Source organism: Myotis nattereri (assembly GCF_964212035.1).
Source record: "Myotis nattereri genome assembly, chromosome: X".
Taxonomy (NCBI): Eukaryota; Metazoa; Chordata; class Mammalia; order Chiroptera; family Vespertilionidae; genus Myotis; species Myotis nattereri.
In genome coordinates, this window is record NC_138078.1 from 97,989,553 (window position 1) to 98,002,109 (window position 12,557).

The window sequence follows — 12,557 nt, forward strand, 5'->3', positions numbered from 1 at the left end:
GGCTCAGGATCTCAGTACACTTGTCACCCATTCACACATACCTCCAGAAGTTTTGGTCTTAGAGGAAGATGATGAAGGCCTGAATAAAGCAGTAGCAGAAGGGATGGCCATGATGTCTGTGATAGCTCCTGAGGCAAACCTAGTGAATCTTTGGCCCTCATAGTAATGGTGGTAGCAGCTATTCATACCCAAACCTCTGTGTATCCTTCTGCCATTGGTGACAAGGAGTGAGACACAACGCGATATCTCATTCCCCTCTCTGTTCTATTCCTCTTATGTCTCTACTTTGTTATACACAAAGTTAACCATTCTGTTGTGACTGTGAAACATCCATTAACTGGAGGTACAAACATCCTCTCTGCCCCTTCCTACTAATGACCCAAAGGAACCATTGTTCCTTGGGGACAGGCCATTCCTTTTCTTGCTGATGGTATTGCATAGGAGCATCACCAGCTCATTGCCTAAGGGGCAGAATCCAAATGCCTTATTGTGGTTTGCATTGTAATTGGATGTACAATAACTATTCAACAACTCAAGATAGGATTCGATTGAACAGAAGATTGTGTGATATAGACATAGCACTGTACGAGTTCTGAGATAGAAAAAGAGCTCAATAGGTGAAATTTGATCCCTTAATGATGAACTAAGGGTTGAGGACTGAGCCTAGGGCATGGATTGCGTGTGGAGGTTGTGCAAGAAGAGCTGGCCAAAGAGGGACATGGACATGTCAGAGATTACTGAACCAGAATACAATATCACCTCATGGAAACAGAAGTCAGGAGGAGAATTTCCAAAGGAGAAGGCGATTACTGTTGGCAAATGAAACAAGCAGAAAAAGATGTCAAAATGAATATAAACAATTGTATTTAGCTGAAAAGAAGCTTCACCCATAGATCAGGTGGCAAACTAAGGCCCATGACCCAAACCTGACCCACTGCCTATATCTGTAAATAAAGTTTTCTTAGAACACCATCACAGCCATTTGTTTTGCTTATAGTTAACTATGGCCATTCTCACACTACAATGGCAGGGTTGTTGCAACAGAGCTTGTATGGCTAACAAGTCTTAAAATATTTACTATCTAGCCCTTATAGTAAAGGGTTGTCAACCCCTAGCCTATATGAACTACAAAATATTCAACTCAAGCTATGTGTTGGAGATAGACAAGAAAGCTGGTGCAACTTTAACTTAAAAGCTGAGCTGGTCATATGTAAAACTTTAGACAATATAAAAAAACAAAAATAAAACATTTTAGAAAAGTTGGAATACTGAAGTCCCACTCTTAAAGTTGGTATTGCACATTAATATATTAAAGGATCTGATAATTTCCATAAGTACAATTATCTATATAGTGTTATTTAACCCAGGGTTTCACTCATGTATTTTCTCAAGGAATTATTTTAAGGAGCACCAATTAACATCTTGAGAACACTTTGGGAAACCAAGGGAAAAGGGGAGAACATGAAGGTCTGAACAGGGCTGCAGACCAGAAAGACCATGACCTGGAAGGACTTGATTGCACGGAATGTCCATGTCCAGGAGCTGTTCTGGGTATTGTATGTGGTTATAGAGATGAGTTGTGCATTCAAGGAAATTCTCATAAAGGATATTCCCCTCACCTCCTAGGTTTACCCCAGCTTTCCCAGCTGGCCTGAACATCTGCTGAGCCCTGACAACCCCAATAAAAGCCACACAACAGTCACATGATGTTTAATAATTTCAGTCTTTTTCAGTAAAGGTGGTCCATTAAATGTGTAATTAAGGTTGATTTAGTTTTGATACATGGGTAAGAGTTTACTATAAATTAACTCTCAAATCAGAAGAAATCATTTGTCAGGACATATGCCTCAATTTTTGGTTCAGAAACTATGGTTCCCATAACCATGCAAATTATCTTTTCTATATGATCGTTCTCCAGGAATTGAACCTGTTTTCCTCCTTCCCGTGTTCTCATGTTTCTTCCTGTCTCTCCCCCAGCCTCTGGTGCTGTTGATGGAGTGGCCCGAAGCCACCAACTTTGCCTGCCTGATTGCAGGGTACTGCCGCCTCCTGATGGATTCCAGGAAGATGGTTTTCACCAGGCCCACCAACCAGCCTCTTCCACCTCCAATGATCAAGGCAGGTAGGGCTCAGCCTCGATTTTTGGTGTAGTGGAAGTCCTTTGGACCCTGGAAACATGGGGGGAGGAGCTCCACTGCCTTACTGCTCACCCCATTCTGCCAGGACCTGATTTACCAGGAGCTGATGCTGTACCACTGTGTCCTACTTGGCACAAGCCAGTTGGAAAGACAGCTGGCTTTCTGATGGGCTTGTCCCACAAAGGATGCCTGTAATAGCACATTGTGATTGAGTCAGTGAACGGTTGTAAGATAAAAATAGCAAATAAGCAATAAATAGAGAACCAATTAAGAAATCTCATTGAATCTAAGGCAAAACTTTAGAGGTACATTGATCTAGGAGAGATGCATGGGTGTTCTAAATTTTTAAAAGTGGAAGCTGAAAATAAAGGTAAAATTTTCTTTTGTTCATAAGGCAGATGATAGCTGCCTGAAGTAAGAGGCCACAGAAGACTGGGGTAGGAAAGACTGTGCAAGCCCAGAGTATATATAGCCAGCAGGAATATTAGAGATTGGAGGGGTTGACCACTAAGAACAAAGTCAAGTGCAGCTCTCAAACAGCAAAGTGAAGTCACTCCTCAGAGCGGTCCTCATGATGGCACAATCAGGGCCCTTGAGGAAAATTAGCCCAATCCAGATACTGCCATCCCGAACCAACATGGGAGGAGACCAAAGAACAGTCACTCCACATATTAGACCCAAGACTCACGTACATGCAATGTGTGCTCTCCTCACCCCAGCACCCAAACATCACAAGTAGAAGCTGAGATTTACTACCCAGTAGTTGCCCTCCTCACATGCTGAAGACTCTTCACCCAACTTGTTTTGCTGCTAAACTATTTCTTTTATCTTCAAGGTTGTCTTGCCTTGCAGCATGGTCACATCTGATCTAGATTGAGGAGTTTGAGAATAGAAGCTCATACCTGATGGATGACCCAGCACCCAGTGGGCTGTGTATCCACATAAACCCTCTCACCTCATTTTCTTCAAAATGAACATCACAGCAAACACATGTTTATACCTCATAACATTGTCCACAGGAATTAGAAGGCAATTCACCAAACACAGATTTGGGGAAAGATAGGGGGCCCCAGGCATATGATATAGGCCACATAAAGAAGCAAAAGAACTGACTTGGAATAGAAAGAACCTGGGGATCCAAGTTGCCACATGTCTCAAGGCAGATTGCTTCAAAGTGGGTGGCTATATGTACTATGAAACCTCTGATGGCAAAGCCAGTATTAGCATTATTAGTGTTACCTGTGATCTTCCTCTCTATCATCACACCTAAATAAATTATACTTCTTACTGAGCAGGATAGAGAGGGAGAAAGAGAAAAAGGCAAGACAGAAGGAAGAGCCTGGAGCTCAGCTGAGGACCAGATATGCAAGTGAGGGTTGTTTGGGAGTTCATTTTAAGAAGGCTCCTGAGGCGGTTCTGTAGTCCCACCCTGCCTTCCAAAGGGTTTTGGTCAGCCCATTAGCACCCTAGCCAATGCCTTCATTAAGTATTCCCCATGCTGTGGAAATAGTGGCACTATGTGAGGGACCCAGGCTTCCTGTGTCCCTTAACTGAATACATTCCATGTTGCATCATGTTGCTTTTTCAAAGGCAAACAAATTTCATTGAATTCTCTTCTAGCCCAGAAGGGAGGCTTATATCAATGCTATACATGACTTTAGAGCCCCTCCCTAATTCCTGAGAATCCTCATTGGGCCTACAGAGTGAAGGGGGCTCAGGCTGACTCCAGCACAGGGCCTCTCTGTCCATGCAGGAGCCAGATGGACCACTGTGGTGTCCCCACTGTTTGTAGCACTTGACTTCTCCAGGGGCTTGGGCCAATGCCTAGGCCCAGTACTTGGCCTTTGGACTGTTAGCTGCTGGGTTGATAGTAGTCACCCAGGGTTCAAGGCGAGTGGGACAGAATGAGTCTCATGGGTCAGCTGTCAGGGGCTGGTATGCACATCTTATCTCATGGTCCCAAGGACAGGAAAGGGCAACAGCAAGCAGCACCACTGAGGAGACCTCTACCCAGGTTACAGTGAAGAGCCATCAGTTCCTGATACAAAGTTAAGATTGGCTTCCTCCATCAAACCCACATTCAACCCAGAACAGAAGCCCCAGTGTGGTTTAGTAAAGACCTATAGGAAACAGTCATCCTGCCAACCTCAGAGAACAGAACACCAGTCTACTCAGAGCCTGGTTTCTCTAGCAGGATCTATAGTCTTGTCCCATAGTAGCTACTGGCTGCCACCTAACCCAACTCAATGCTTAGCCGACTGGACTTAAAGGTTGCTGGTAAACCACCAACTGGAAAAGACAAAGCATCATCTCTTCTCTCAGACACAGAAAAAAAGGAAAATGGAAGTGGAAGGAAAGAGATTACCTGTTGGGCTTTATTAGTAGTTTTCCTGAAGTAGGCATTTCACTTATTTCAGCTATAAGTAACAGACGTGGTCCTTGCCCTCACAGAGCTTACAAACTGGTGGGAGAATACAGAAATATGATTAAAGGAATAATGCCAATACAGTAAGTGCCTTTGCATTTATATAGAGGAAATTTCAAGTGACATAACATAACAGCACCTGGACTTGAAGACACAACTTCGAGAAAATCTCAGACAAATGCCAACTCTCCACCTATATGGGGATGGTTGGAAATCCAGAGGCAGCTGCCATCTCTCTCCTGCCTTGAGCTCCCTGTATCCTGGGGGGACCCAGGAAATTAAGGCTTCCAGGGCCCTAACTAGGGTCACAGTTGGAGGAGGATTCCACTCTAAATTTTCTCCCATGTTTAGAAAACAGTTTGATCTGGTGAATAAAATATTCTGGTTAATGGCTACTATATATACCATGCATAGCTTACAGATTTTCATGTAGTTAAAACTCAGCAACATGCATAGAGTACTAAAGCTGGAGTGAGCATAGCAGACTTTTTTTTTTTGATGTTTCAGAATGGACATGAGGTTCTTGCAAGGCCTTTTGGTCATTTGTCCTTATGATAATGATCATCAGAATGTAGAACATAGCAAGACCAAGTAAAAGAAAGTTGGCTTTATCAATGTTGTGTTGATTGTGTATGTGTGTGTGTGCATGTGTATAATATAGTTTTTAAATATAGCTCCAATTGAATCACCATCCTGTTCTTTGCAAGTATTTTTTTTAAGTCAGTCTTCTGAGTGGGTGAGTACAGAGGGATAGACTAGGAGATTCCTGTGGGGAAAACTGATGAGCAATTTACAGCAGATTTGCAATCTGGGAGGCATGCTTTCTCAGATATCAGCAACTGCACCTGGTTTTACTGGCATTTTAACCTGTCTAGAGGAGATTTAGGCTTCTCCAGGGACATTTTCTTCTCTGCACAGCCCCCCGTGCTGCTGCTCAGATCTGGAAATCATAGTACCAAGTGGTGAGCTATACATCACCTGGCCTTGACAGCCTGGTATTGAGAGATGTTTCCATTTTGCAGGGAGGGAAGCCACTCTTAGACCTCTAACCCTTGTCTGAGAGGAGTCACAACTTCCTTATTGGACATGCTCCTGGGAGCCACCTCTAATAGCAGCAGACTAAGATTGTTTAGTTATCTCATAGGTAATTAGCACTAGGTGCATTGCCAGGACCTACGAACAATGCCTGAGGGTAGAGACTTCCTGAACTGATAGTTCGAGCTCCTGGCTCAGTGTTCCTCTAGAATACTTTTCTAAGTCTCAGAGAGTCATTACATACCATTCCCCCAGCTCATCCACACTTGGTCTTAGCCAAAGGCCAAGAAGAGATCCTCCGGCTGATCCTGAGTTCCTTAGATACAACCACTAAGGCCTAAATTGAAATCACTCGATGTAGTTACATTGACTAAATTTAGAGGGGCAGTATGGTCTATTGCAGTGGTTCTCAACCTTCTGGCCCTTTAAATACAGTTCCTCATGTTGTGACCCAACCATAAAATTATATTCGTTGCTACTTCATAACTGTAATGTTGCTACTGTTATGAATCATAGTATAAATATCTGATATTCAGGATGGTCTTAGGCAACCCCTGTGAAAGGGTTGTTTGACCGCCAAAGGGGTCGAGACCCACAGGTTGAGAACCGCTGGCTATTGAAACCAGAAATGGCTTGGGATCCAAAGTCAGAGAGACACGGGTTCCAGTCCCTGCTCTGCTGTATCTTAGTTGTGTGATCATGAGCAAGGTACTTAAACTGAGTCTCAGTTTCCCCATCTATACACTTAAAGGATAATAATAGAACCTACCTTATGAGGGATTGACAGGACCATGTGGGATAAAGTCCTTTCAAGAGCAGAACATATTTTTGTTCTTTTTATAATGATTGAAAGTTCATCATATGTCCAGTGCTGTGCTTCTTTTTAACAAACAGCATTATTTAGATGTAATTTCCAAGCCATAAAATTCACCCACTTAAAGATCACAACTCACTGGTCTTTTTTTGTGGTTTTTGTTTGTTTGTTTTTCAAAAGTGTTCTTTAAATATATTTTTATTGATTTGAGAGGAAGGGAGAGGGAAAGATAGAAACATCAATGATGAAAGAAGCATTGATCAGCTGCCTCTTGCATGCCACCTACTAGTGACTGAGCCCTGCAACCGGGGCTTGTGCCTTTGACTGCAATGAAACCTGAGACCCTTCAGTCCACAGGCCCGTGCTCTATCCACTGAGCCAAACCAGCTAGGGCACGACTCAATGCTTTTAAGTATATTTAATATATTCACAGGGCTGTGCAATCATTGCCACAGTTTAATCTTAGGATATTTTTGCCCCTCCTAAAGCAAACTCTGTGCCCATTAATATTCATCCCCTATTCCCCTCCTAATCACATCCATGTCCTAAGCAACCACTAATCAACTTTCTGTCTCTATAGATTTGCCTTTTCTGGACATTTCATATAAATGGAATAATACAACATATGGTCTTTTTGTGGCTTTCTTTTTTCACTTAAAAATAATGTTTTCAAGGGTCATTCATGTTTTAGCATATATCAGCCCTTTGTTTTTTTTATGGCCAAATAATATTCCATTGTATGAATAAACCACATTTTGTTTATCCATTCCTCAGTTGATGGACACTTGGGTTGTTTCTACCTTTCAGCTATTTTGAATAATAATGTAATAAGCATTCATGTACAAGTTTATGTGGGGACATATGTTTTCATTTTTCTGGTATATACCTAGGAGTGGATTGGTATTGTCAGAAGCTGCCAGACTGTTTTCCAAAATGACTGCACCAGTTTACATTCCCATTGGCAATATTGGAGGGTATAATTTCACCAAATCCTCGCCAAATCATGTTATTGTCTTTCTTTCTTTTTTAAATTAAATTTATTGGGGTGACATTGGACAACATGAACATATAGGTTTCAGGTGTGGGTTTCTGTGTTACAAGATCTGTATATTGCACGATGTGCCCACCACCCAAAGGCAAACCTTCTCCTGTCACCTTATTTAGGACCCTTTTCCCTCCCTACCCTTTCCCTCTGGCAGCCACCACACTGCAGTTTCTGTTCACAAGTTTCAGTTTTATATCCCACATACCAGTGAAATCATATAGTTCTTAGCTTTTTCTGTCTGACTTATTTCTCTTTTCATAATGTTCTCAAGACCCATCCATGTTGTTGTAAATGGCACTATTTCATCCTTTCTTATGGCTGAGTAGTACTCCATTGTGTATATGTACCACATCTTCTTTATCCAGTCCTCTATCGCAGGATACTTTGGTTATTTCCATATCTTGTCCACTGTGAATAGGGGATCATATATCTTTGCGAATACATGATTTTGAGTTTTTCGGGTATACACCCAGGAGAGGGATTGCTGGGCCATATGGTGGCTCTATTCTTAATTTTTTGAGAAATTGCTGGGCTGCTTTCCATAGTGGTTGTACCAGTCTACATTCCCACCAGCAGTGGATGAGGGTTCCCTTTTCCCACAACCTCTCCAACAATTGTTATTGCTTATCTTGTTGATAATGGCCACTCTAACAGGTGTGAGGTGATATCTCATTGTAGTTTTGATTGGCGTTTCCCTAATTGCCAGGGAGGTTGAACATCTTTTCATATATCTGGTTGCTATTCATATGTCTCCCTGAGAGAGGTGCATTTTCAGGTCCTTTGCCCACTTTTTGATTGGGTTATTTATTTGTTTGGTGTTGAGTTCTTTATATGTTTTGGAAATTAAACCTTTGTCTGAGCTACTGTTTGCAAATATCATCTCCCATCTGGTTGGCTGCCTCTTTGTTTTGTTGTCAGTTTCTTTTGCTGTGCAGAAGCTTTCTAGTTTGATATAGTCCCATTCACTTATTTTTGCCTTTACCTCCCTTGCCTTTGAGATCAAGTTCATAAAATCTTCTCTGCGACCAAGGCCATAAGTTTGATGCCTATGTTTTCTTCTATGTAACTTATTGTTTTGGGTCTTATATTTAGGTCTTTGATCCATTTTGAATTAAGTTTTGTACATGGGGACAAACTATAATCCAATTTCATTCATTTGCATGTGACTTTCTAGTTTTCTTAGCACCATTTATTGAAGAGACTATCTTTACTCCATTGTGTGTTTCTGGATCGTTTGTAGAAAATTATCTGTCTATATGTATGTGGTTTTATAGCTGGGCTCTCTATTCTGTGTGTCTGATTCTCTGTCAATATAATGCTGTTTTGATTATCATAGCTCTGTAGTATAATTGGAAGTCAGGTAGGGTGATACCCTAGCTTCGTTCTTTTTTCTTAGGATTGCTTTGGCTATTTGGGGTCTTTTGTGGTTCTATACAAATCTGATGATTTCTTTTTCTATTTCTTTAAAAAATGACATTGGACCCTAGCCAGTTTGGCCCAGTGGATAGAGCATTGGCCTATGCATTGAAGGGTCCCAGGTTCAATTCTGGTCAAGGGCATATGTCCAGATTGCCGGCTCAATCCCCAGGAAGGGTGTGCAGGAAGCAGCCAATCAATAATTCTCATCATTGATGTTTCTCTCTCTCTTTCCCTCTCCCTTCCTCTCTGAAATCAATAAAAATATATTTTAAAAAATAACATTGGGATTTTTATGGGGACTACATTAAATCTGTATCTTGCTTTGGGTAATATGGCCATTTTAAGTATGTTGATTCTTCCAATTCATGAACATGGAATATTATTCCCTTTTGTTGTGTCTTTTTCAATCTCTTTTAATAATGTTTTGTAATTTCCAGTACATAGGTATTTCATGTCCTTTGTTACGTTTATTCCTAGGTATTTTATTTTTTTGGTTGCGATTGCAAAAAGAATTGTTTTGTTTTGTTTTTCATTTCTTTTTCAGTAGTTTTGTTGTTAGCATACAGGAAGGCAATGGATTTTTGCACATTGATTTTGTATCCTCCAACTTCACTGTATTTGTTTATTGCTTCTAATAGTTTTTTTTTTTTTTGGTGGAGTCGTTAGGGTTTTCTATACACAGAATTTTATCATCCACAAAAAGTGGTTATTTTTACTTCTTCCTTCCCAATTTGGGTGCCTTTTATTTCTTTTTCTTGCCTTATTGCTCTGGCTAGGACTTAGAGCACTATGTTGAATAAGAGCGGTGAGAGTGGACATTCTTGTCTTGTTCCTGATCTTCAAGGAAAAGCTTTCAGTTTTTCACCATTGAGTATGATATTGGCTGAGGGTTTATCATAGATTGCCTTTATTATGTTGAGGTACTTTCCTTCTTCTCCTATTTTATTGAGTGTTTTAATCATAAATGGATGCTGTATCTTATCAAATGCTTTTTCTGCATCTATTGATGAGGTCATATTATTTTTATCTGTTCTTTTGTTAATATGGTGTATTACATTGATTGATTTCCACATGTTGAACCATCCTTGTGCCCCTGGTATGAACCCCACTTGACAGTGATGTATTATTTTTTGGATGTACTTTTGTGTTTGATTTGCTAATATTTTGTTTAGGATTTTTGCATCTGTGTTCATCAGGGATATTGGTATGTAGTTTTCTTTTTTGTGTTATCTTTGCCAGGTTTTTGTATCAAACTGTAATCCAATTTCATTGGGTTATATTGGCCTCATAGAATGTGTTAGGAAGTATTGCCTCTTCTTCAATTTTTTTTTTTTATTTGAGAAGGATAGATTTTAAATCTTCTTTGAATGTTTGGTAGAATTCACTGGTGAAACCATTTGGTCCTCGACTTCTGTTTTTGGGGAGGTTTTTGATGGTTGCTTCTATTTCCTCACTGCTGATTGATTTAGATTTTCCCATTCTTTTTGATTTAGTCTAGAAAGGTTATACATTTCTAGGAACTTATCCATTTCTTCTAGGTTATTGAATTTGGTGGCATTTAGTCTTTCATAATATTCTAGTATGATCCTTTGAATATCTGTGACTCCTCTCTCATTTCTGATTTTGTTTATATGGGTCTTTTCCCTTTTTCCCTTAGTGAATCTATTCAAAGGGTTTCAGTTTTATTAATCTTTTCAAAGAACCAACTCTTTGTTTTATTTTTTATATAGTCTTTTTGTTTTATATTTCATTCAATTCTGCTCTAATTTTTATTTTTTCTTTCCTCTGCTGTCTTTGGGTTGCTTTTGTTCTTCCTTTTCTAGTTCTTTAAGATGTGATATTAGGTTATTTACTTGGGATTTCCCTTGTTTCTTGAGATAGGCTTGTAATAACTTCCCTCTTATTACTGCTTTTGCTGCATCCAAGAAGTTTTGATGTTATATTGTCATTCTTATTTGTCTCTGTATAAGTTTTGATCTCATATTTTATTTGTTCTTTGACCCAGTCATTTTTTAGTAGTATGTTGTTTAATCTCCAGGTATTTGTGGGTTTCTTTACTTCCCTTTTGCAGTTGATTTCTAATTTCAAGTCATCATGGTCAGAAAATATACTTGGTATAATTTCAATTTTCTTTAATTTGTTGATGCTAGTTTTTTAAATTAAATCTTTATTGTTGATAGCATTACATATGATCCCTTTTTCCCCCATTCACCTCTTCTACCCACCCCACCCCTTGCCCCACGCCTTAATCACCCTACAATCCCTTTCCATGGATCATACATATATGCATACAAGTTCTTTGGTTGATCTCTTCCCACCCACCCACTCTCCCCCTCTTTCACTCTGAAATTCCAGTTTGTTCTATGCTTCTGTGTCTCTGGATCTATTTTTTACCTCTGTGATCTCCCAGTCTTGAACCTCTGCAACTTGGTAAGACAATACAGCTCTGCTGCTTGGGGGTGGGGTTTGTTTTGCCCTCATCATAATGGTGACCCCTGAGCTCCATGGGGACATGCCCTAAGCACCCCTCCTGAGGATCAGTCACAGAGGGAAACAGCAGTTCTACTGCAACAGCTCTTGGTTTACAGATAATATGCTCCTGGACCCAATTTCAAGAGCAACAAGACGTGAGTTTTGGGAGTCCAAATGGCAGCAGGGCTCTGTGATTCCATTTCTTTGAAATATCACCACCCTGCCAACAGTGGAGGGCCACTCAGGAGAATCCGGTGCTCTGTTAGGCATCTGCTGACTCAGACACTGTTTGCACCCTTGCTGCTTGCCCTACTGAGCTGCTACCACCCCCTCCACATCTTTCTGTTCCTCCTGGCCTAAGGAAGCACCTGCTGCTGCGGCTTTCTCCCCTCTCCCAGCCAAGCCACGAGCTCCTGCCTGCAGGGTTCTGTCAGCAGGCCGGTTGCACTTCCCCTTTCGTCTCCCTGTTAATTCCTGGGTGCCCACCTTTAGATGTTTCAATGCATGGGTCTCTCAGGTGTGTGTCTGTGTTAAGCAGGGATTTCTTTGTTGAATTATAGTTGGTTAACTTGTTGAAATTTCAGGGGGAGAGGGCTAGGTGTGCTGTCATGCCACCATTCCTTTGATGTCACTCCCTTTATCTTTTTTATTACATCCTTTGTAGTGGGTGTGAAGTGTATCTTTGTGGTTTTGATTTGCATCATAGCTGATAATGTTGAACATCTTTGCATGTGCTTATTGGCCATTTGTATATCTTCTTTGAAGAACTATCTATTCTAATCCTTTGCCAATTTTTAAATTGGGCTATTTGAACATAACATAAAGATTTCTTTCTGGACTTTCAATTCTATTCCAGTGATTCATATGTCTATCCTTATGCTAGTACCACACTATCTTGATTACTGTTGCTTTGTAGTATGCTTTGAAATAAAGAATAGTGAATCCTCCTACTTTGTTCTTTTTAAAGTTTGTTTTGGTTATTCTGGGTTCCTTGTGATTCAATATGAATTTTTGAATTAGCTTGTCAATTTCTACAGTCAGTTGGAATTCTGATAGGAGTGTGTTGAATCTGTAGATCAATTTGGGAAGTATTGTCATCTTAACATTATTAAATTTTCCAATTCATGAGCATAGAATGTCTTTCCATTTATTTAAATCTTATTTAATTTCATTTTTAAATGTATCTTTATTGTTGAAAGTATTATAGGT

At 40.2% G+C, this 12,557-nt stretch overlaps 1 protein-coding gene across 1 annotated transcript in view; it reads left to right on the forward strand.

The window, feature by feature from the left end:
- Positions 1–12,557, forward strand: part of FRMPD3 (FERM and PDZ domain containing 3) — an 86,863-nt gene that overhangs the window by 63,118 nt on the left and 11,188 nt on the right. The window contains exon 13 of the mRNA XM_081115353.1: positions 1,978–2,122. Within this exon, the coding sequence (XP_080971479.1) occupies positions 1,978–2,122 (145 nt within the window). The remainder of the gene's footprint in view (positions 1–1,977; positions 2,123–12,557) is intronic.